The sequence below is a fragment of the Thunnus thynnus genome, chromosome 1 (assembly GCF_963924715.1).
Source record: "Thunnus thynnus chromosome 1, fThuThy2.1, whole genome shotgun sequence".
Lineage (NCBI taxonomy): Eukaryota > Metazoa > Chordata > Actinopteri > Scombriformes > Scombridae > Thunnus > Thunnus thynnus.
This window is the reverse complement of record NC_089517.1, coordinates 31,396,684-31,423,493: the sequence shown is the minus strand read 5'-3', so window position 1 is coordinate 31,423,493 and position 26,810 is coordinate 31,396,684. Positions and strand designations below refer to the sequence as shown.

The 26,810-nt window shown below is 40.5% G+C and overlaps 1 protein-coding gene across 2 annotated transcripts in view; it reads left to right on the top strand.

The window, feature by feature from the left end:
- The first annotated feature begins 317 nt into the window (after positions 1 to 317).
- Positions 318 to 26,810, top strand: part of LOC137186570 (collagen and calcium-binding EGF domain-containing protein 1-like) — a 39,456-nt gene continuing 12,963 nt past the window's right edge. The window contains exons 1-2 of one of the 2 annotated variants that reach the window (XM_067595610.1): positions 318 to 680; positions 2,313 to 2,393. In XM_067595610.1, the coding sequence (XP_067451711.1) occupies positions 568 to 680; positions 2,313 to 2,393 (194 nt within the window). In that variant the 5' untranslated portion in view covers positions 318 to 567. Of the gene's footprint in view, positions 681 to 2,312; positions 2,394 to 14,371; positions 14,600 to 26,810 lie in introns of those variants that run through there. The other variant, XM_067595617.1, reaches the window with a different exon arrangement.

Sequence of the window (26,810 nt, the reverse complement as noted above, 5' to 3'; positions counted from 1 at the left end):
TTGGACTTTAAAATGTATTCTTTCATTGTTTTTTTCTCTGACATTGCTAAAGCGTTCAATAGCGCCCCCCAATGTCTGAATTAACAGTAAACCTAGAAGAAATTTGGGGATTTAGGGCGCCATCTATTGTTATTATTATTATTATTATTATTATTATTATTATTATTATTATTATTATTATTATTATTATTATTATCATATATACGTCATTACTACAAATGCGCAGTGGACTGTATCCTCAGTCGCTTTAAGTCTCTTCTTTAAAGGCAGGAATGTAAATCCAGAGGGATTAGTGAGAGCGCACTGGGCTGTGAACCCTGCAGTAGCTCTCTGAGGGGTCTCTGCTTCAGTGCGTAAAAAGTTAGGACGGGGCTCCGGACGCACCGCGCAGCAGTCATTATCCCAGAGGCTCCATGTGCGTCACCTCTGCGGGATACTGGACAAGGATTTCTGATATTTTGATACCACTGCGAGCGCGGGCCACTGACAGATGAAAACATTGGCGTTTTGCTTTATGTTAAGGCGTTTTCCTTGAACAGATCATCTGTCCCGGAGCGCAAAGGGGACATGGGTCAACTTTATGGTGCGACTCTTTTACCATTTGGCGCTATCTGTGTTGTTTTCCTTTGGGAATCTGGTGCCAGCTCTATCAGGACGACGCTTGGAGTGGACACCTCTAGGTAGGTATCAGGGACATGATTTGTTGAGCCAAAAATGTCTTGATTTTTTTTCTGAATGAGCAGCAGTGTTCTGATGAAGCCCTGTCAAGCTCAACCATAATAAGTTTTATCAGGGATTTTGTGGTTAAAAATGTCGCTTTTCATCATGACGCAAAACTCAATGAAAAGCTTTAACAAAAACAAAAATTTCAAAAACAACATAAATTTGTACGTTTTCATCTTGAACCACAATGAATACTAGTTTTCTAGTATTAAAAAAAAAAGATTTAGGCTGTGTCAGAAAAAGAGCTGTAAACCTTTTGGCAACATCCACTACACTGATGTTATCAGACATTATCAAGTTTGTTTCGGTATCGAATTTAAGATGAAAACAAGCAGGCTACCTCACTCTCAGATTAGCACACGCTACCAAAAGCGATAATTAAGTTTAGACTGTGCTTTATTGGTTTTCACTCTTTCCGACACACTGTGTGAGCGGGCAGTCAAAGAGCAGACCCCTGGATGAACCAGCGCAGCGCGTCTAATCTAATGTGATTTTCAAGGAAATGCAAAAAGGCAAAGGGAAACTCCAAATGGTTGGAATCGGTCGCGGTGCAGGGAGCCAAATGTTACTTGTGCTCAGACATAACATGACAGATGCTGTTAAGGTGCCCCTCAGAGAATAGGTCAGGAGGTGAGTAGAGGATGTTAGTGGAGCACATGCACACAATATTCTGAAGGAAAGACGCAGGTTATAAACCCCAGATCATAAACCAACAGTATTATTTTTACCACCTTGTATAAAATTGCAAGGACCTACTTCAGATTTATGTTTTCAAGGTTTAGTGTAAACTCATCAGATCCTGTTACGATGGATTACATCATCCACTGCTGTGATTGATGGGCCTCCTAGATACATAAACACATATACTAGCTGTGTTCATACCTTAAAAATGCTTTATAGTAGGCCTATAGGCTGTGTATGATATAATGTAATATTAATGTTTCCCTGTCTGTGAAATTCACATCAATACAATTAGACAAACTGCTTTAATATTTCTTGTTAGTTTGGATTAAGTCTTTGAAATTCACAGTGTGTGTTATTTAATGTCATTTCTTGCTGTATGATTTAGAGCTAGATTAATAAATCAGCCAGGGTGATATATCAGCTGATATAGCTTATCACAGATATTGGTATCGGCCTATATGTCTATTGATAAATAACAAGAAGTTATAGTGTAGATATACTAAAGGTATGTTAGAGGTCATTTAGAAACTCTGTCTCCATTACATATTTTGTCCGCGAGAGAGAGCACTGACAAGTTTATGTCTACTGTATAATGTCCTGCTTGGAGTTCTTTAATAAGCACATTTAAGGAATCCTTATCAAAAATGATCGTTATATGTACATGTAGACAATAATCAATAAAGAATATTGTCTGATATGTTGCTATCTGATTTTTTCTCTCAAATATCGATACCAGTATTGTCTCAAAAGTACAGTATTGGTCAGGCCACATATGTGTATAATGATATAAAGAGAACGATTTTAGTCATTCACGTCAAGGTGCTGTTGAGCGAGGCTTAATCCCTTGATGCAGCTGTCAGATATCAGCCTTTGTTCTCATCAGTCTTATGTCTCTCTTTTCTCAGGACGGAGTGTCCAGATAATAAAATCTTGACAGTGGAGTACTCCTGTGTCAGAGCTGGGGGGAAGAACAGCACTTGTTTCAGGTAAGACTCCAAACTGTCCGATAGTTCACAGCTCAGGTTTCTACCAGGTCCTCTTGGGTGTAATGAGCCCGAGCCACTGAGTGAAACACTGGGGCATTACATTATACATTCATATTTTGTTATTGAGCTGACCGTCTTTTCCAGAACAGTAATTTGCTCAAGGACACTTTGACAGAGCAAGTGGCTGCGTGGGGAGGATTGAACCTAAGGCTTTCTGGGGTTATGGAACGGTTTCTGTAACCACTAAACCACCCTGACATGCCATTCCTGGAGCTCTACACAATATATCCCCTCTAGGAAACTCAATATATCCACTTGGGGGAGAAAAATAAGAATTTCCTGAAAATCATCATTCAGAGACTGAATGATGATCTGAAAATCCAGTCAGTAAGTGTTGTCATTTGTCAACCAACAGCAGCAATACCCTTAAAGATGTCAAGATGACCACTTATCTTACTTGGATTCAAGGGTCCCTTTGATAATGAAAACATAGTTTATATAACAATAACATGGCCAAAACCAGATAAACCTGTCCATCAATATTTTTTTATTTTTCAGTTTGTAAGAGTGTCACTTTTTTGAAAATAGAGAATAATGTAAGTTTTGAGCAAAATTGTTGTTAGTTTCCTCATACTGTAGTTTCCATCTGTACTAAACTGAATTCCACCAGCCTGGCTCTGTGACAGTAAAACAGAACATGAACTTTCTCAGCTTGAGTCCAGAGCTAAAACATTTAGGGAAGGCATCCCCCTCAGGGAGTTAGGCCCTGCATTATAACCTAAAAAGTAGAAGTAGTCTGACAGGAGATGATATGATTAGTTATTTTTATTGCTCTGAGGAGGACAGGGACAGCAAACTCTTCATAGTGAGATGATTATCAACGCTAAATTTGGTTTTACTATCAAATCAAAAATCCAGTGAAATAAATCCAGTGGGAAATAAATGAATTCAATGAAGACTTTATGGTAGGATGTAAGGCTTTCAGCTCATGATACATCATACAGCAGGAGAAAACTAATGTAAATCACTCATTTTGACGTTTAGATAACTTTCTTCTGAAGCCAAACTTTGGCTTGGATTCTGTTGTTGGCGTAAGAAGATCCTTTAATAAATGAGGCACCAGGTCTGGTGTGAGGCCAGAACATCTGATCTGTTTACTGTCAAGGATAGACCGTAACAGGCTCTGTGTCTTGTTTAATTTCTGGCTCTACAAGAGATGTGTGGTACTGGAGGAGACGGATTAGATGAGGTTGTATTTTCCTTGCCATGTTTCTCAAGGCAGTTCAGCACAGACCTGAATCAAATTGATTTTGCAAATAACTCAGGGGCAACCAGATTGATCCATTGTGTCTGTACAGTACTGTACTGTAAATATTATTTTCAGTTCAGTTTCAATAAGAGCAGTGTGTTAGGCAGAGCTGATGAAGCTGTCATCACATATTTCCATCTGTTTAGACAGACTGAAGGTTTAAGTAAGTTGTACTTTTTACGGATGTTTACTCCTTATTGTTGGTCTGCAGCCTGTTTCATAAAGCAGGTTTATGGGTATAACTGAGTGAAATATGTTTTTTTTTACTATAAATGTTCCAGAGAGGTTAGGCTACTAGGTTTTACTGAGCAAAATTCCCCAGATACTTTAGTAACTGAACTGAATGTTTGCTAAGCCCCACCGCAACGCTTGTCAAGCTTTCTGTTCTTGCACGGCACATGTGCACTTTACAACGATCAGATTTAACTCTCAGCTCTCAATTGACTGGTGATTTTTTTAAACAATTCTTCCTTGATTGCAGACAGAGGTAGACAAAAGCAGGCTTCTCATTTCTAGTGGGCAACCATCTCTTTTGACAGCTAAAATGGCAACATTGCTAGCAGATTTGTTTACCTGTAGTATGCTAGATATTTAAGCCAATGTTAACGGTCTCTGCCTGACTTTTTAATATTTCCAGCTTTACTAGAGGAATCTTATAAAAGGTGTCTTAAATATGCATTTGATGGCTGGCTGCATACACAACGTTGTGTTAGAAGACTGAGGCTAAAGCTGCGTGAGCTTCATCACCAGCTGACGATCTATGTAGCAGACATGGAGCTAAATAAAGAAACGTTGTTACTGTTTTGCAGTGTAGAAATAGTTTGTCTCAGTATTACTCCCATAACATGGACAAATGTAAGATCAGACAGTTATTTGGTTCCAACATACTGCAACTTCCATTCACAGTATGTTTTCACTTATAATGTTACATGAGAAAAGGTTTTTAGGACGAGGAATAACCAATTTGTTTGGTAAATGTAAATGGTAAATGGTAAATGGACTGTACTCGTATAGCGCCTTTCTAGTCTTCTGACCACTCAAAGCGCTTTTACACTACGAATCACATTCACCCATTCACACACATTCATATGCTGAATGGTACAGGGGCTACCATGCAAGGTCCCAACCTGCCCATCAGTGGAAATCTAATCATTCATACACATCCACACACTGATGGCACAGCCATCAGGAGCAATTTGGGGTTAAGTGTCTTGCCCAAGGACACATCGACATGTGGACTGGACGAGCCGAGAATCGAACCGCCGATCTTCCGATTAGACCCGCTCTACCTCCTGAGCCAAAGCCAAATAATATCTCATATAATGAGTCTGGGTTGCAGGTGTGCAAAGTTCCCCAAATCCAATATAGAGCAGGACACAGCTGCTAAGAGCCTACACTCTGATGTAGTAGCATTCAGGATCAGCCTCCACACAGTGGGGAAATACTACACGGTCAATGTGTTAGTTATTAGTAATACCTGTAACCTGTAACCCCTTGACTTATGTAACAAGTTAATGATATGCTCCTTGGCTGTAAGTAATGCTTGGTCAATACTGTAGGTAGTAAGTTAGTTAGCCGGACATGCTAACAATCACATACTACTGGTTTATAGAGCAGAATAATACGCTGTTTAGTGCTTTTCTTACACATTTTCTCTTGTGTTCTTGGTTTTGGAAAGACGACCCATGCAAAGTGCAACACCTGTAGAGAAATGCAAACGTTTGGCCTGCTGTGCTTAGTTACTTATGTGATTGGACAATTGGTGTCAATTGCTTCATGCTCCACCTTCAGAACAACAGAAATCAAGCCATAAAAAAGTTCATACCCAAGAATAAATAATCTGTGACTGAGAACATCTGGGACTGCAATTATTAAACTGTATTTGACCCAGACCTGGTCAGTCTAACAGTCTGACCATTACCCAGAGCTCTGCTGTGTCCAGACAAGCTGCACATTTTCCAATCACTTCTACTTCTCTTCTCTTATTTCTTCACCTGGCACGTCTCTCTCCTACTCAAATAATCTGGGAAGAAGTAATATTTATAATTTTGATTCAAGATGACATGTTAACCATTTGGAAAAACTCACACCTTCTTAAAGAAAGTGGGCTTAGTTGCTATCAAAACAGTGAAGCAAATTATGGTACTTATGGTGCTTAAATTATGGTTGCAGTTAGCATGAGTGCTTTCTTGACTCAGTGAGAAAACTCATGATGGATCATCTAATGTTTTAGAAAGCTTGACTATATTTCAGAAACTTTTAATTTAGAAAATACTTAAATTTACAAAGTTTTATCAGGCCACTGTGATCAGAATCCACCATTCATTGAATTAGAATGCTTATAATGTTGCTGATCTTCTCGTTCTCCCCATCATCTTCGTCACTGATTGTGTTTTGCTGTGGATTGACAGTGTTTGCTAAATGCCAAAAATCAAAATGTAATGTCTCTGTCTCAGAGGGGTTTTGTGGTGTTGTGCAGAAGTAAACCCTTGCTGCTCTCACCATCCAAACAAAGACCAGCCGGCCCCTCATCTGTGGTTTTCACAGCGATGAGGGTGAATCAGCTCGATTTCTACATTTCTATTGTTCTGCCCATTTCGTGTTCTTTTTCTGTCTTTGCTGGAGGTCAGATTTCAGCCGTGCCAAGCCAAATATACATGGTTCGTACCCAGATTCTGAGTGATGTGAGTGTGTGTGAGCTTGCATGTTTATGTATGAGTCCATATAAATTGTGTCTGTATTGTCTGTGCTGGCAGTTATAGCAGGTTTTTAGATGATGAGAGTTAATTTTCTGCTCCTCTCTGAAGCGTACTCTCTAAACACTCTCAGCTGTTGGGTCCTATTCTGACAGGACTGATTGGCTTCACTAAACTAGAAACCATCCTTTCTCTTGATTGGCATGTTGTTCTAGTTTAAATACCCTGCATGGCTCATTACTGCAGCAGATAACACCCATAACATCACGCTACAGTACGTGAGCTCAGGCTCTGATCTCAGTGAGTGATGATGATAATTGTCATTGAGATGACTAATGTTTATTATTTCCATACTTTCTGCTACTTTTATTGCTACAATGATCCATCTTGTTCAATGTGATCATTAGAGTTTTGTATTCCATTGTTCATGCGCAGTGATCATCTCCAGTATCATCTCACAGAAGGACAGAGTGGAGGGTACCTGTACAAAGTGATTTTAGCGCATATTGTGAGGAAGTGAGCTTTTGTACTTTTTCCATTTGCACAGAATACATTTTTTTGTTTTACGTCATGGGAGAAAGTGAAATGAGAAATGTCTGGAGCTAAAAAGTAGGTTAGTATGCTGGTTTCCTTCACCTGAACGGGTCACAGAACCACACATTGAGACTGAAACTGTATCTCTGATGTTCAGTACCTCTGCCAAGCAAAATCATGTTTGAATTTTCAGTAAACAGGTCAAAAACCAATAATCAGTGCCATCCCAACAACTACATTTGAGTATGTGGGATATCCAGAGAGGGGAAACAACTCAAACAGCCTCTGAACACAAGAAAACAGAAGAGTTTGCCAGCTATGCAAACAAAATATTTAAAGGATGGGTTCACATGTTTTCAAGTCTGTCTTGGAAGTATAGTAACAAAAAGAGAGACTTTGGCACAAAAAAACTGTAATGTTGAAAGATACCTTCTTGATTTGTCTAATTTGGATGGCTGAAGGATCATATTAGCTTCAGATCACCTTTTAAATACATTTTGCACAGAAGGAGGTCTGTGGATTTTGGCCCCATCACTTACATTTATGAAGGGATCCTCTAATGGCCTGTATGAACAGGAGGAATGAAAAACCTATGTCAATGCTCATTTGGGCACCTGAATATTGTTTTAAGACAGACTTGGAAAATTGTAAACCTATCCTTTAATTTAATGGAGAGTCCTCTCCTTAAATATTTAGATACTCACTCTTTATTTCTTTTGCTGGAAATCATATCAATATTAAATGACTAAAGAAATATGTTATGGTGTTTTAAGACAAATTAAGTAGTAAAGCGGGAACTATACTTTCATTTTATTTTGTCATTTTATAGACCAAATGGTTTATCGATAAAGCAGGAAAATAATCAGCAGATTAATCGATAATGAAAATAGTCCAGCTGTAATTCTTCCATTTTACTTTCTCCTCCTTACACTCCTCCACAAACACATGTCTGGAGTACAATGAATTGCAGTGCATGTGGTCAGATGAAAACAGTGCAACTCAGTTTCTGGACTGTGCCTGCAAGAATATCTCAAGGCTGAGTCACACAATCTTTTGGTCTTTTTGGCTGAATATTCTTCTCTGAAGCGCCTTTGCGGGGGTCTCTGATATCATTACACTGTTGGCCCCTTTCATGCATTTTTGCTTTCGAATTTACTATCCATCTGTTTTATTTGTTTGAAAACCTTCACTTCAGTCCACAGATATAGTCACAAATGTAGCTGTGCTTGACTTAACTACATCTTTACCGTCATCACCAGACATTGTTGAAATGGATGAACAGCAAACCAAATCTATTTTCCACTGCATCCAAAATCCTACTGCTAACCCATGTAGAAATGAGGTTTAGTTGAATTCAACCATAGATTATAACCACAACCACTTCCTGTCTTGACTCATTATACTACTCATGCAGGGTTTGCCTCTGAACATGTAATAGCGTGCCGACTGTAGGTCGGAAGGCAGGAAGGCCCCTTTACACCTGGCATTCACATGCGTCTCATGTGGATTGTGTCCACATCAGATAAACTGTAGCTGCATTCAGTTTCCTCTTTCTGTTGCCAAAATGCAGTTTGGACGAGTGTCCTCATGTGATTTCCATTGTTTGAAACAATACACATGTGTCCAGAAAATCCATTTTATTACAAAAATGATCCACCCAAGATAGTTTTCCCTAGAACAATGTTGCTCTAGGGAAGGGGATGTCGGTTGATCAATCACTTTCGTCTAGGAGGAAATACCTCAACAACTATCGAGTGGAGGGTCATAAAATTTGATACACACATTTATATGTACCAGAGGATGATGATCCCCTAACTTTTCACCCATCACCAGGTAAGATTTCACTTATGCAGTAAAATATCTCAACATATAGAGGATAGATTAGAACAAAAATTTGTACAGTCATCGATGGTTTTCAGACAATGACTCCCAACGACCTGGTTTTATACTACAATGACACCATGAGTTTGGCATTTGTGGTTTTTATGTGTAATGTCTGGATAACTGTTGGATGGATTGCTATGAAATTTGGTACAGACATTAATGGTCTCCACAGGATGAGTTGTAGTAGCTTTGGTGACCCCTTAACTCTTTGTTTCCTGACTGAATACCTGTAAAACTAAAGACAGTGTTTTGGCTTGTATTTGTATTTAGGGCTAATTAGCAAATGCTAGCATGATAAACTAAGACAGTTAACATGATAAACATTCTAACTGCTCAACATTAGCATGCTGGCATTGTCATTATGAGCATGTTAGCATGCTGATGTTAGCATTTACTGACTGACTCAGTGACTTGAAAACCTGAATTTCTTTAGTGAGTGACTTGATTTGAAAAACGTGAGTTAGTAAAAAAGAGTCAAACCTCTCATCTCCACCATGCTTGTGTGATTAAACCATGCTCTTCAAGATCTTGTAATTATACCCTAAAACTGCAATAATTCTGCAACAAATGGCAAACTGGAAGAATGCCCACACATTTTCCACATAAAAAATAGAATGTTTTTGTAGAAGCCAAAGTAAAGCAAAAACACTCTTCAACCAGAACAATCCAAACTCCTCTTACCCTGAAGTGGTCGTCTCAGGCAAACCTACATTTCTGTGGTGACGCCTTTGCAAATTTTCAAGTGTACAAACTTTTATTGCAAAAAGTAACAGAAATAAATAACAAACAACAATAAACAAAAAGAGATTTATTTCATTCATATTTTTAGCAGTGTGGCCAGGTGTGTCTCTCACATTCTGCATTGATGATTTGAAATGTACGGTCGTCAATACATCCCGTGTTTCATTTATGCCATTTAAGTATCTTATGAAATCTCATTTTAAGCATACAACTCGGCCAATCTGAAGCTTGAAAACTCTTAGTTGCAAACTCATTTTGTGTTTTGTGTACCCAGAAATATGAAGTCATCACCACATAAGCTTCCATTTTGCACTTCCTTTTTGAGTCTGGATTTTCTCGTTTCACTAAGTAGTGGGATGAGTTCGTGGGCCACAGCTTTGGACTTTGCTTGGTGTTTTATGCAATCTGAATTCCTTCTTAAAAGGTTTATTTAAAGTTAGCTGTTTGTTTGCTGATGACCATGCATCACTTGTCTTATCTCTTCTCTTAAGACCTAAAGCCTTTGCTTGTTGTACAAGCCATGCCTAAATGTCTGTAGAGCAGACACCAGTGGTAATGAAGGTCATGCCACAGCGCATGTTTGTAGTATAATTTGAACAAGCAAAAGTTCTGTATTTTTCTTTTTGTTTTTTGGTCATTAAGAAAGAGGTGACAATATTACAGACCTTTTTCCCATGGATGGAAACTCTCAAAGTAATTTATAAGAGAGACTGATTCATTCTCAAGCACCTAGTACAAATTCAACCCCCACCACCCACGCACAGTTGTCCTGTGTATCACCCAGCAACATTGAAAGTGTTCATTACTGAAACTCGACTGAGACTGACTTAGTTCCGGGCCTGGACTCCATCTTCATCTTTCTAGTTCTATCTGTTTTGCTCTGGAGAGACAGAAACCAGGCCTCCATCTAGTAGCCTGAGTATTAATGCTGGGGTTGAGGTCAGGTCAAATGGAATAAACAATCTGTGTCATACATGCCATGTGTTGTTTTGAAGTGCGCATAATTACAGAAGCTGTTAGAGCTTTGTGCTAACCAGATAAGGTCAGTCAGGTTGATGGTGAGAAGTTTATCTTGTCTTTTTTTTTTTACTTATTTGACAAACACACATTCTTAATAATGAAATGTAGTTTTTAGTCATTGTCAGAAATTATCATTTTAGTTTGACCTGAACACCAGCATCCTCTACTTGTGCTGTTAATTCCACCTCTTTGGACTGCTCTGGGATGTGGTAGGATGAGGCCACACAAGGGAGCATCTCTGGTGTCATGGTCCCTCTGAGAGATGAGGATGTGTAGAATTTCAGCTGTTAAACCTCTGAAATAACACTGAGCTGGGAGACACAGAGTCTGCTGCAGGGTGAATGACATCCTGACTTCAAAACTCTTTCAGACTGGATGACTGAATAACAAACACACTAACTTATTTGTTGTCATGTCATTGACATGATGATTGATGAACCTACTGACATATGTGAGTGAGGATAGCAGGATCGATGGCTAAGATCCCTGTATGTCTGGTGTATGTGATGCATATGTGTGAGAACATGTGAACATTGCTCTTTGACACCTTCATTGCAGGGCAACAGATAAAACAGGGTTATCTCTAAGTCTTAAGCTCCCTCTCATCTCCTTTGTTTCCTGCTGGATTTATGGAATGAGACTTGGCTTTCACCTCAACTCTGCCTGGTCTCTGCAAATACTTTAAAAGCTGCTAAGCTTCCCACCATAAACACACTCACACACCACACATCCTTGTGAAACCCCAGTGTTAGTGATGCATCACTAAGTTGAGTAGTAGTGATGCATCACTAAGTTGAAAACTTATGTGAAAAAACAAGCCTACTGAGAGCTGTTCTCATGCAGCATAAAGTGCATAAAAAAGACCACAAAATCATCATCAGCTCAGAGACATGCAGCAACACAGCAGATTAGATAAAGAATAAACTGAGGTAATGAGTTGTCCAGCTAAGCAAACACTGACAAGACAGTCATTGAGACTAGCAAGACATTTAAAGAGTAAACAGAAAAGATAAAGACAAAGCCAGAGACATACATAGCATCCCAGTAAGTGAAGAAAAACATGATGTGGTAAGCTGCTGTATGGGGTTCTTATTCAACAATGAATGCCTGTCATTCCCAAATGGAAAAGCTGAATCTACTCAGATGCATGTTTCTCTGATTGTAATCTAACACTTTGAACACAAAGAACTACAGAAAGTGGAATAACAGCAGGAGAGATGAATAAAAAGAGAACTTGCTTCTGCGCTATGGCAAAGTTGTCAAAAAAACAAATCCATCTACTGCATCTGCAGTTTCTCAGCATTGGGGTGCCGCTCATGTGGGTTCACTTAAGTTTCAGACTTGTGCAGGGGAGATGCAAAGATATTTGTTTGATATATTCTTTGTAAAAATATAAATTAAATAGTTCTTATAATAGGACTATGGAAAACTTAAAATAATTCCATCTGATGCACTTTTGTGCTCAATGATCCATGTTTTACATTTCATACTGATCATCGCAAATGGGCCAGAGCAGATCAGGATCATTGAGCATATTAAATCACTATATATATATATATATATATATATATATATATATATATATATATGTAAATAAAAAACAGTACAATAAATGAAAAATATACATAGCAGTGAGAGGGACAGGAAGGTGGCAGATGGAGACAAGGAAAGAAAGTAAAGTAAGGGGGGGGAGTTGGGGGGATTTGGAAGCGAAGGTATTTTTTGATCCAAATGAAATAAAGCTGCACCCTGGCAGGCCGAACGCTCTCCTCAGTGGGGGATTTGCCTGGAAAACCATGTAAAGGACTATAAAAAGAGCAAGAAGGGGAAATCAGAGCAGGGAGGGAAGTTGCTGAGTGTTTTTCTCTCTCCCTCCTGTAATTGGCTCCCCACCTCGATGAGTACATGTGGTGGGATGCTGACAGAGGTTCCACTAACTGTCGGTGGATCAGACGTTCAGCAGCTCCACTCTGTAGACACTGACATGACATTCACTCAAACTATTTCCTCTCATTCTTTCTGCATGCATTACTGTCATATTTTCCATTACTGTCACTTTCTCTATTATCTCTACCGTCTCTCATCCCCACACATCTCCATCCTTTCTGCGCCCTCTCGCTTTTGCTTTTCCTTTGCCTTTTCCCTCCTCCTCCCTGGAGTTTTACATTGCTGTCTCCTGTTTTCACTTGTTTTTCCATCTCTTTCCAGTCCGTACATGCTGTCTCTCTCTCTCTCTCTCTCATTTGTTCTATGACTCACCTTCACTCTTCCTCCTATGTCTATAACTCTGTCTCTGTCTTCTTTTCCACTCTACCTTTTTGTTTTCCTCTTTAAATCAGAGACATCAGCTGTTTTATAAATATGTTAGTATATTTGCATTCACTGCAAATGTTTCGTGGTCGTAGTATAAAATACAGATTATGTGCTCCACACACACAAACACACAGTAAATTTCCTTTAATGCAGCAGTGCTGTTTAGTCTGAATAGCTACCTTGTGGGAAATCGGGGAGGCATGTTCAGACAGACAAGAGCGAGAAAAGGCACAAATACACTCACTGGCTACTTTATTAGGTACACCTGTGCCAAAAAAAACATGAACAGTGTTAAACAATTACATAACAGAGTTTTGAAAGTCAAATCCCTACCCAACTACTTCTGAACACAAGCTGAGAGCAACTTTATGTAAGCTAACATTATTGCTACTCTGGGCAGTGAACCTGTTGATGTAGCATCCAATAAAGATGGCTACCACTAGCCAGCTACAGTTAGCAGTAAGTAATATAATGTCTGTTGGTAAAGGGGCTAATTCTGTATTTATACTCACAGAAAGACAAATGATAAAAGACAAAAAAGTTGAGTGCAAACGTACCCTTTAATTATTCTTGTTTTAGTTGTATTTAAGTTCTTGTACCATACTGGTTACCATATATTTGTGGCAATGAAGTGGACAGCTAAAGCTAGATTTATGCTCGACGCAGTATACCTGGCGTGATGGTGCGAGTGCCAAAAATGCTGTCATCGCATCTTTCGTGTCGAGTGCGAAAGCCCCACAAGTTGTCATGTGCCTCTGATTTGTAACTAAGCACACACTGCTGAGAGGGACTTCCCAATGGTATAAAGCTGCTCTTTTGTACATAGTTTTGTTATTATTTTTGATTTACATGTGTGGAAACAATACAAATATGTGTGTGTTTTTAAATAAACACTTTTGTATTTACAATGTTTGTGTGTGGCTTATTTCACAAACAAAAAAAAAAACACCTCACTAGTTCAAACAGCCTTTCCTAATGACTGTGTCCAGCGAAATGAAGAATTATTACACAACATTATTTCATTGGCATATTTGTACAGTAGCAAGTTAAAGTAGCATATAAATGAGAATTGACTCCAGTGTCCTTCATATAGGGCTACCGATGTACTATGTGAGTTTTAAATCATGAGGTTCTATCCAACTCTTTTTTTTTTTTTTTTGTCAAAATCAAGTTCTTTAAATATTCATGACCATTTGAATGTGGAATTATACTAGTGAGTTGATATATTTAAAAAGCACAATATTTGTTTGTATATTTAAGTTGCATGTCACATTTCGAAGCTCAGAATCTAAGAACTGTACTCAGATGGGACCTTGAAAGCCCTTAGGATAATGATGTTTTTCTGGTAACACTTGTTGACTTCTTGCTTATTGTTAGGTTGAGCAGTACGCTCTTAAGTAATCATTAGTAGTTCCTTCTGGCTTTTTGGCTGGCTGGTAGTGGGCAGGGCTTATCAATTAACCCAGTGGCCCAGGTGTGATAAGGCTTCTGGATAACAGCATCCAGTAGTGATTTTGACACTGAACAGCTGTGAGAATGAGACTCGACACCAGAATAACTTTTTGTCCTTAGCCATGTAATCTGCAAGCCAACTACGACTACCCCCAGCTTTGTTTAATTTTGGGACCAACCACCACCAACGAAAAAAACTTGAACTTGCCACTCGTGGGGAGCTCCTGGTTGGAGCTAGCTGCTGTTGCTGACCGGAGGTAAGCCCCGCACACAACCCACTGCCAGCTAGTCTTATTTTTCCAACCGCAATGAACTTGCCTTCAACACGCCAGAAACCGAACTGCCAGTCGTTTTTGTAACACTTATACGTAACACAGAACATTTTGTTTGTACACCCCCTGGTGTTTCGGAGAATACTGCAACAAACAACGCGTTGAGCATTAACGCCTTTGTGCATGCTAATAGCTCATGCGCCATCTGTGGAGGTCCGCACCACGATGTCTCACGCGAGTATAAACAAGGCTTAACGGTCTGCATCTCTTTATTACTGTGCTGAGAGACAGATGCAGAGAGAGGGAGCGGAACTGACAGAATGTATCACATCATTGAAGTGCTGTTCATCTGTGTCTGGTTGTAAAGACAGCAGGCTGCTTTCTATAGCAGGTGATGAGAAGCAGGCATGTGTGTGTGTATTTTAACATTCTCTCACTTCCATGTGCTGTATGTTGGTGTGTGGCTCCAACACTGCAGGGTTTAACGCTCAGGGCCTGCTGGGATCTGCAGTCAGAGGTCCCCCTCTTACAAGCCATAAAACAAGCCATTATATCGCTGCTGTCGCTGAAAAAAAAGAAACCTCCCACCGCAATTATCATGTTGTAGCTTTTTTGTCTTGAATTGAAAATGTGCACTTTCATGTGTTGAGTGAATTTCATCATCCCTTACAGTCCTTATGGATTGTTAAAACCCTGGTGTATTTTTCTCTCCCTTTCTGAAAAATGTGCTGTTAGCACACAAAGTTATCATCGCTCAATGATAATATAATCCATGCACCTTACATTTCATCAGCAGACCTGGTAGGCTTGTCCTCCAGTCATAGGATTAATACAAAAACGGACAAACAGTAAACGGTGTAATTAGGTACTAAAACCAGTCATGTCAAACAGCAGGAAACTTCTCACTGAAGAATGGAAAGAGGTGATTTGATTTTGGTCTGAAACAGGCAACAAGGACCAGATGCCTCCATCGGTGTGTGTTGTGTGTTTGGACATATGTGAGGGAGTATGTGAGTATGTTTGTGCATGGGTCCATGTGTATGCTGTTATGCTTGGTAGATGTCTGGACTGAATACTTCCACATTTTTATGTGTGTGTCTGTCTGCATGTGTGTGAGCACAGGTGCACATAAATGAGATCATCCTTTATGCTTGTAAATGTGTGTGTACAAAACAGTGGATAAGTGCAGCCCAACTTTGTAGATGTCTGGTGGTATTGAGTGCGATGACATTTGATAAATATAAATGTATGTGCGTACATATACAATATGCACATATTGTGTGTATTGCGTGTGTGTGTGTGTGTGTGTTCTGGTGATTGAATTCCCTCTTCCAGCAGTCTACTGTTTATCATGCAGAGAGGACTTTACTGAGGCACTGACAGCTCTGTCTTCAGCTCAGTCCTCATCACTGACACAGACAACAAACTAATTCCTTGCCCTCTCAAGCAGCTTGTGAGCTCGAAACGTTAAAATACGTGGTGAAACCTCTGCTATCGCCAAGTAGAAAGAAATAGCCGGCTCACACATAAGGGCAGCACGTTCAGACTGAACGCGATCCGCATACGGATTGTTTGCATTGCATCCAGAAATCCGCAGGGGCATCCTATTCAAACTATCACTCTCTTTTTCCCTTTGGCGTTTTCTCTCTGTGTACTTTGGACGGTGATCAACAAACCTGAAGCTGTGGGAACTGTAACCTGTTCATTTTTCTCACACTTGGAGTTGACACAAGATTCTTTCAGCAGCTATACCACTTTTGAGTGCTGTTTCATTACACTGAGAAGCACTTAACGCTGTCCTCCGTCTTCATTTTCTCAGAGAAATCTTTTACGAGGCCCTTTGAGTTACGCTTCCTGTGTTTAATGGAGGTATAATTGTCTTTGTCGAGCTGTAGACCCGTCGGACCTCCCCAAAAACTCCAGTCATCACCTTCCATCTTTTTCTGATTAGTGCGCACCTGAATGGCCCTCTGGACAAGCACAATAGCTGTTTTTCTTTCTTCTCTGTTTTGCGTAAAATCTGCTCCAGATTAGCTCTTTTGGGCCTTTTTATTGCTGCACTGTCATTGTCAATACCTCAACAAAACAAATCACCAGCCAATTGATAACAGACTGGAACGACATTGTTGTTGTACTATTGTTTGATGTCAAGAAGCCCGGCGGGGTGCATGTGCCTAGATGCATGAAGGTTTGTCTCATGAAACAAGATTGAAAATAGAGAATAATGGAGGTGCGGAGTGTAACAGCTTGGGGAGTTACAACTGAAAACAGTTATAAATCTTGCAATATCCCAAGGATTTTCCAAAATCAAGGCAGTCACAAGGCCTTTTAGAAGACTTGGAAGACCTTCTTGGTCTTATCAGTCCATAACTTTGAGCTTCAGTGACATTCTCTGGTGAGATTTTTGGTAAATGATCCTCCTTAAAACAGTTTTCCTGTCTGGCATGAAAACGCAACCAGACACATAATTTTGAGAGACCTTTCGTTAGCTTGACCTCACTGCTTAGCTGCTTTCACTCACCCATATCTGGCTCTTACACATCCCACTTTGGTCCCTGTTAACCCTCTTTCCCTTATCTCTGTGACAGACCGACAGTCACTTTTGTTTCTCTCTGGCTATGCTGCCATTTATTTAATTAATTGATTAAGCTTAAGTGTATTTTATTGGTATCAACAAAGGGTGGGAGAGGGATGTCAGCTTCATTCTGTGTCACACACAAATAGTGATGTGATAGAGTACATTCTGCCAGGCCAATTCTGGTTTTTCATCCACTTATTTTTTGCCAATGTTTGATGCCAAAAAATTATACAATGAATAATGATGGAAACACATTGGTCTGATAAATAGTAATATTATGATATTTCCTGTGGTTTCCCAAATACTTTCACAGTGTGGGCAGGCGGCATCAACATCTGGTAACAAAGACATTCTTGGTTTGAAACATTACAGACCTTGAAATGCCATCTGTAGAATATTCCTGTGCTACACAGGAAGAAATATGTATAGCTTGACATGACAGATCAATACTGTTCAATACCTGGCTTATAAGGTAGATGTTTTTTCTTTATGGAGCTCTGTTTTAGTGATCAAGAAACCATGGATTCACTTCAACCAAGCTGATGGAAAATAAATTTTATTTATGGCAACATTTTAAACATTTACTTGCAGTTGTTTGCATAGAAATATAGCTGGAAACATAGCTCGTCTGTCCATCCCTCCCCGTTTCCTCCGCACACATGTTCTCCGATCATTGTTGTCTGTCAGGTAGGATACCAAACCTCCAGATCCCTGTAGATTTGGAAAGAGCAGATCACATGTGCGTCTGTCATAGAAAGCAGCTCAGAGGGTCAGAGATGCCACATTCCTGCAGTGACACTGAGCCTGGACGAGGTCACAGAGGCCAGAGACCGCTGGGAGAGCTTTGTCAGCCCTGAGACACACACACAAGATCTTGAAATCCTGCTTTTAATCTTCTTGAAACAAGCAAAACAGTACACATGTTCCCAGGGCACAAAATTAGCAACAGCCACCAGCCAAATGCTGGTCAAATATCTGAGTGGCTGGTAGATTTGCTTCACTCACCAGCCCAAAAAACAATGGTAATCTATTGAGCGGCTGGTTAAATTTGGCCGGTAGACAAAAAAGTTAATTTTGCACCCTGCGTGTTCCACAATAAAAGTTCCTGCCCCATAATGACAGAGTCTTTACAAACCCATCCTGTTTTGACCGAAAACAACAGTAGTTGGTATGAAGTGGGAAAATGAATCATTCGCCTTCGTTTCATTAAAAGCTAGTCAGTGGTTCCAGGAATCATGCATGATGAAACAAGCAGGGTAGTTTACAAAGTGTCACAATGAAGTGGTGAGATGCTGCATCATCATCAGGTTTAGTTGGAAATCTGGTCTGCGGATTCTGAGGTTTTGTGTGTGATGGAAGAATGAGGAACAACGGAGGAAGAACGAGGTCTACTTTCTCCCACACAAACACTTTTAATAACCTTTCCAGTCAACTAACTCCCCTTATTTTCTTTTCTTTTCTTTTCTTTTCTTTTTTTAATAATCTTTTTATTGTTTTGGGCAGTGTAAAAACAACAATGTCAGGAGTATAGACATTACAATCAACTATGCCTTCTATGAACCCAAACCTACTTCCTGTTCCACCCTTCCTTGCATGGCAGTACATAATAAAAATACATAAATAATAAAAAGAGAGAAATTAAGGATAAGTTAAAGTACTCAAATAGATAATGCAAAGAATTTAAAGTGATACTGATGGTAAAAATAAAAAATTTCGAGACAAAATATAGGATCATGAGGCTTGTACATATATGATTTAATTAATTTTATTTATGTTTCATTTTGGCCAAGAAATTACTGGCTTAAATTGGTTAAAGGAAGAGTTTGACATTTTGGGAAATACACTTATCTGCTTTGTTTTGTTGAGAGTTAGATAAGAAGATATGGAGGTACCATCAGCAGATGGTTAGCTTAGCTTAGCATAAAGGGTAAAGTATCTGCCAAACAAGCCCTCTTAAAGTCACTAACATGTTTTATCTTGTTTCTTTAATCCGTACAAAACCCGAGTTACAAACATCGGTTTTACAGGGGGCTGTGTACTGAACTATTTCTTGGCCAGGCGCAGTAACTTCCTGTAGTCTCCACTGTAACCACATGGCGCTGACAAGACCTCAGGAAGTTACTGCGCCCAACCAAGAAATAGTCACACGTAACATTAACTTTCATAAAACCAACGACACTTCAGTTTTTGTAAGATTATACCAAGATATAAGTTAATTTGTGAGTTTAAGAGATGGTGGTCTATCAGTTCCACTAACTGGCTGTAGCTTCATATTTAGCATACAGACATGAGTGGTATTGATCTTCTCATCCAACTCTCAGCGAATACGCATGTTTTCCAAAATGTCAAAGAAATATTTCACAGCTCAACATTGTAATGAAGTGAGAGAAAGACAGAGAGGGAGGAAAATGTTGCTTTCCCTTGCATTATTCAGTCAACTCCTCTGTAATGCTGAATTTCCAAAAATCATCATGAGCACTGAAACCTCAGCAGTCATTACCTGAGAGAACAGAGGCAGCAGGAAGGAACAAAGAGGCAAGGGATATTATGATAGCAGTTAGCAGACACTCATAAAAGAAATTTCCATTTGAAAAAAACAAAACCTAAAATGTGAGAACTGAACATTGACATACAATAGCTGTATCAAACTATGCCTATAATCCTGGAATAATGACAAAAAAGAAATACGAGTGAGGGGAAAAAAGGTTAAAGGGTGTTTTTAAAGATGGGGTCAGGATGGGAAAATAAGAGGAGAAACGATGAAAAGATGAGGCGAATGGGGAGAGGTGAGGCATAACAGAGGAGTGGGAGGTAGGGGAGGAGGAGTGCAGGTCAACCTGTACTCTGGTGGAAGTGATTCAGACCTCCTGTGCTCCAGTCAAAGCTTCCTCTGTTAGGCCAGAGCTCTGATGTTTCCCCTGAGGCCTGGGTCCTGGAAGTGGGCTGGCAGAGGAAATAAACAGAGAGGAGGTGCTCACGCTCGCCACACTAACACCTTCACATATGTATACTCACACAAGCTTAGAAAGAATACATACACACGCAATTATACGCCAACACTAAAAGAGCTGAGCATGTCGCTCTGCGCAACACCTTCACACCTTTAGGAGGAAGGTGACATACTGTGGAGGCTAGTTTTGTATAATTTTTTGGTGGAAAAAAACTTAAAACAAATAGAGAACAAATTTCAGTACATACAATATGTAAATCTCTTTAAGTAGTCACAGGTTGGAATTTGTGGAGCTTCATAAGACAAATGGGTAAAAAAGTGTGAATTCCTTTAACCTATTTGTAAAGTACTATAAATGTGCTTTCACTGGGGATTAAAAAAACAAAGGGCTTATGGATAGAACACCTTCTGAAAAATCTCTTAAACTCCCACCAGAGCAGCAGCAAATTAGCAACACATTGAAAAGACAAAAACAAAAAAGCTCCACATCAGAAATGAACTATTCTGACTCCCACAAGAATATATGAAATATTGGACAGGGCAGACCATGTGTTTTATTGTTGGTTTCATCATGCTAATGTGTTTCAGCATAATCCATCATCACACCATCATACACAACATGACCTGCCAAGTTTTTTGAACCATTCGCAACTGTGAGGGTTGCTGTGCAAATAAATCAATTACAGCACGGTTGATGAATACAACATGCTGTAATTGTAACACGTATAAACCACATTAGTAAGAAGCATCCATCAAAATGACAAGACATACGCTCACACTTACACACACACGACCGCTCTCCTGTCCTGGCGAGTCAAGAGGCCGTTGACCTTCACTGAGCTCCACTTCCTGTATTCCTCCCACCAGAGTCCCAAGAGGGAAACTTTCAGCTGACAACAACCTTCATCCCTGTCTTTTAACCATCCTCCTCCTCCTGTTAATGTCCTCCTCCCTCATCTCTTACCCGTGGCATTTCCTCCCCCACCATCTTAACATCCAGCTGTGTTCATCCTACATCTCTAAAGTCTGAGGTGGTGAACAGAATATGTGGTTCACTTCCAAGGACATCTGAAAAGGTGATACTGAAGCTTCTTATAATCTCCCTCAAATGTAGAAACCCTACCTACAAACTGGTACAACCAAACTCTGTAATGTGAATGGGCTCATAATGTGTAGTGACTGCAGCATCGTCTAAGGAAAGCATCATCCACACTGTGCCCTGCTCTCAGGACCCCTGCACTGTCTGAGTGAGGGACTTTGGGAGGTAGTGGGGTTTTCTCGGGGTGCTATAATGAATATCCTGTCTTTGTAGCGCATTCCTGCCTGCGAATGCACAAATAAATCACAGTAATACTGGATGGGAAACCATAATAGTGAGCTTTCCCCCCTTGGAAGGAGACCCCTTGCTAAAGTACATAATCTTCAGTGTAAAGTGATCCAGGCCCAGGCCTGCCTCTGGATCCTGTCTCAGTGTTTCTTCTAGTGCCGCCGTGCTGATTTTGGCAGCAGCTTCAGCAGCAGAACGGGGTCGGACGTGGGCCTGCTTGCACCCCTTGCTGGGCAGGTAGCTGCTGGGTCAGCCACCAACAACACAAGTGACTGGTGATGCCCAAGGGCCAGAGAAGAGGATGGGACAGGGCTGAGGTTTAGGATGCTTTGAATGGGATCGGGTCATTGTGACATGTGGAGAAGTTACGACATACTGGATGGATGATTATTCAGCTTTAAGACGCCATCCTCGAAACACACCACTGGGCCATGTTGAGATTAATTTCTTTTTTCTTACCAAAAATCAGCAACAATTTTTTTGCAAATTATTTTCAACCAAGCCATCATTTCAGCAGCCTGGCAGATCTGCAGGATCAGTATCAGAGCCAATCAAGGCATTTCTTAATGGATTGGTATGGGCCAGTTATTTGTTTATTGCGATCTGTTGCAATCTGGATACACAAGCTGTCAAAAACAGCAGCCAGCAGTTTCAGCTAATGATATCCACACTGACAGTGTGTCAGCAAGCGATGTGAGCAGAGCCAAGAGAGGCTGTACAAATCCCGTCCAAACCTTCCTGTCATCCAGGCTACCATGTATTTTCTTCATACAGAGCTAATCAGCTGTGAAACATATGTAAATTAGAACTAATTACGACTATTATGAATTTCGGTGTGGGCCTGCAAAGACAGAAAAATCAATATTGCAATTCAGCCCGTACAAGATGGTAGACTTAAGGCCTTACTTGCTACAGGCTGAGCCATAACATGACATACGCTGACCGCAAGCAGAATGCAGAACAGATACGCTGCCAATGAGACATTCTTAGTAACAATATCCTGTATCGTGTATACCATTTAGTGCCAGACTTTCAATTTAATGCAATCATTGTGATGAACTGAACAATTCACTACTTGTTTATTTGACTTCTTGTCTATGTCACCACATCTGGATACTTTTGTTTTATTACACTGTTGATAAAACACTTAAAATGTGTCAGTATGGGGCCAATATTGTAGAAATATTATTTGCCAATGTGTGAAACTGTATCTCAATTTGTACATGTGCACTCAGATTTGTGAATGTGTAAAGAATCTCTAGATGTGCATAAGATGTTTACCTGTGTATGGGAATATGAAAAATGTTCTTTTTGGCACAGATTTTCAGAACTAACTAAAAAGAATGCATATGTCATTTTTTGGGGGTGTGCCTAAAATGCAACTGAAAAAAATCTCTGTATTTCCAGCTTTTGAAACAAATTACTTAAACTTCCCAGCCATTGATAAAAGACCATCTATGTTTTTTTTAGTACATATTTCAAATTTCTTTACATGTGTATAAATCTTATGCATCTTATTGATTATTTGTTCACACATTTACAAATCTGAGCACACATACAGATTGATATTGCTACAATAGTTAAAAGGTATAATAAAGTGAAAATGCTTCGTACATTCTCTACATCTACTACATCTCTACATCATTACTTTCATACCAGTTTAGTGAGGTCTCTCCTGAGGTCCGGTATGGAGTCCTCCACATGGCCATTCTGCTGGACTTTTATTTACTGCTGGTTTTTATTTACAGCATTTGTGTAACAAAGAAAGCCCTGTTGATCCTGGGAAATAAACATTTGAAGTTGGACCTGGAAGACAGATAATCCTGTTTGGTGCTGTAGTGTAAAAGTAGCTGTTCAACTCTTTGAGCAATCCTGGCCTCCACAAGTCTTGAGAGGACAGAAAAATATTCCTCTCTATGAAATAAAGATGGAAAAGGCAGACACCTCATCAGGTTTCACAGACAGAGGGCAACATGAGGCCAACAATATGTCAGTCTGAAGAGAAGAGACAGAGATTATGTCAACAACAAGTGAAGCTATGGAGTGCACTGTGAAATAAGAGGCCAGTAGAATGGCCTGAATATAAATCGACATGTTTCGAATCACAGACTCGATGTAGGGTGAATGAAGTAAAGTGCACAGAGAGGACATGAAAAAGGAGAGAGGAGGAGAGGGAGCTTGCTAGCATCATAGAGCGCTCTCACTAATAAACCCTGACTGACATTAAAAGGCTGTACCCAATTACTGGATGGTATCCCAGCCCTCACACAGACTCACACACACGCTGTATGTACACATGTAGTCTCATGAACACACACACACACAGTTGAACTGGGTTTTGGCATACTGGTTACAGATTTTTTTTTTTTAATAAATGCTGCTGATAATTACTGTTTGGTGCCCATTTTCAGCGTTTGTCAAATTTCATGCAAAAATTATACTACCACATTATTATATTGATCAAAAAAACACACTCTCTGCTGTGTGTAATGGTCTGTGTTTTAGAGACCATGTCATGTCGACCGTGCCTGTTGCCTGCCTGACCAGCATACTTTCACATTCCAAAACAAAAACGCACGGGTCACCTCTCCCTCCACCCTCATCTGCTTGTCCAGACAACTCAGTTTCCCCTGTCCTGTCCATCGAAGACACCCATGGGAGAGATGCTGAGGCTGCTGCATTGCTGACTGACAGGCTGCCTGTCGATGATGTTTCTGGATATGTAGTGTGTTGTGGAGATATCAGGCTTTCACTGCTCTGTGGATCTTTTAAACTACTTGTTTCTCTGCTATTTGCCACAATGTTGCATCTTGCATTGGTACTTGCTGGACACCTCTTAATGTCTTTGGTTGAGTGCAAAACTTTTTCCTGTATTTTGACAAACCCATCTGTAAAATTTAAGAGTCCACTCGTGCTTCCAATGGCAATGCCAAAATGCTGATGTTTAGCAGGCATATTTTCCATGTTTACTATCTTAATTTAGTGTTTCAGCATGCTAATACTTGCTAATTCACACTAAACAAAAGGTACAGATGAGGTTGATGGTAACTTAATCGGTTTTGCAGGTATTTGGTCATAAAAAAAACAATTGAACAAACTGAAATGACCTGATGACTTTATTCTAGATGAAAAGTTAAAGGATCACAAAAGTCATTGAAATTCATCCTGAAGGGAACATGAATGGGTGTACCAGATCTCATGAAAATGTATAGTAGTATAATAGTTATAGGAACATTTCACTCAAAATCACAGCTGTCGGCCTCATGTTGGTGCTAGAGGAGAGTCATGGGATCACCAAAGTCAGTAGGGTTCATCCTCTGGGAACCATGACTGTGTACAAAATGAGGTGGCAATCTATCTTGTAGATGTTGAGATATTTCACTGTTTAAGTGAAAATGTTGTCCTGTTGGTGGAGCTAGATGAAAATTAATCAATTCAAAGTATAATCAAAGTTAGTAGAATACATCCTCTGGGGAAAGTGGCAGACCGACTGACCGACACTGTCGTCCAAAGAGCATGTCTTTTTCAGAGTCAAACATAAACATTCTGTCAATTCTGACATTAGATGGATTCTCTAAACTGACTGAACGAAATGTATGTTGCTATCTACATATTGCTTGATATTGGATTTAGCAATAGTCACCTGCTATGGCTTTCTAATGGGGCTCCCATGTAATCAATGTTTGTTGCTTAAAAGCTCAATTGTAATACATTCTTATAGTTGTTTTACAAAAAACACCTGTTTCATTTCCCACCTACGGAGGAATTTCTCTTGCATCCAGGACCTCAGTTGTGGAGGCAGTTGCTCAGAGTTGTGGCCAGAAGGTCATCGGTGCCTGTTGGGGCGGCAACCCGAGAACCCGCTGGTGGACACCAGCAGTGAGGGAGGCCATCAAGCTAAAGGAGGCCTTTCAGTTCTGGTGGGCCCAGGGGTCTCCTGAAGCAGCAGATGGGTACCAAAGAGCCAAAAGGGCGGCAGCTCAAGTGGTTGCTGAAGCAAAAATCTGGGTTAGGGAGGAGTTCAGGGAGGCCATGGAGAAGGACTTTTGTTTGGCCTCAAAGAAGTTCTGGCAAAACTGTCAGGTGACTCAGGAGGGGGAAGCATGTCTTAGCCCAGGCTGTTTTCAGCAGGGGTGGAGAACTGCTGACCTTGACTGGGGACATTGTCAGGCAGTAGAAGGAACACTTTGGGGATCTCCTAAACCTGAGTGACATGCCCACTGTGGAGGAGGCAGAGTTGGACCACACAGGAGAAGCCTCACTCATATCCCTGGCAGAGGTCTCCGAGGTAGTCAAAAAGCTCCTCAGTAGCAAGGCTCCACGTGTGGATGAGATTCTGGACATTGTTTGGCTGTCATGGCTGGCATGCCTCTTCAGTGTTGAGAGAAGGTCGGGGACAGTGCCTGTGGACTGGCAGACCGGGGTGGTGGTTCTCATTTTCAAAAAAGGGGACTTGAGGGTGTGCTCCAGCTATCAGGGGATCACACTACTCAACCTCCCGGGAAAGGTTTATGCCAGGGTGCTGGAGAGGAGTCTTTGGCCGATTGTCGAACCTCGGATTCAGTAGGAACAATTTGGATTCCATCCTGGCTGTGGAACAGTGGACCAGCTCTTCACCTTTGAAAGGATACTTGAGGGGTCATGGGAGTTTGCACATCCAGTCCACATGTGCTTTGTGTACTTGGACGACCGTAGGGTACCAAGTCCATTGCCGTGAGCCATGCGGTCCATATATAACCACAGTGAAAGCTGTGCCCACATTCTTAGCAGTAAGTCAGACTCGTTCTCAGTGGGTGTTGGGCAGAATGTCATGGCACAGCCTGGAGGAGGAGAATGTCCAATTTGGAGACCTCAGGATTGCTTCTTTGCTTTTTGCAGGTGATATGGTTCTGTTGGTTTCAACACACTGTGATCTCCAGCAGGCATTGTGACCGTTTGCAACCAAATGTGAAGCAACCGGGATGAGAGTCAGCACCTCCAAATCTGAGGCCATGGTGCTCTGTCGGAAAAAAGATGGACTGTTCTCTCTGGGTTGGGAGTGAGTTGCTGCCCCAAGTGGAGGAGTTCAAATATCTTGGAGTCTTGTTTATGAGTGAGGGTAAGATGAAGCGTGAGGATTTCAGGCAGATCGGTGCAACATCTGCAGTAATGCGGGCGTTGTACCAGACTGTTGTGGTCAAGAAAGAGCGGAGCCAGAAGGCAAAGATCTCAATTTACTGGTTGGTCTACGTCCCAACCCTCACCTATGGTCACGAGTTTTGAGTAGTGACTGAAAGAATGAGATTGTGGATACAAGCGGCTGAAATGAGTTTTCTGAGGGTGTCTGGGCTCAGCCTTATAG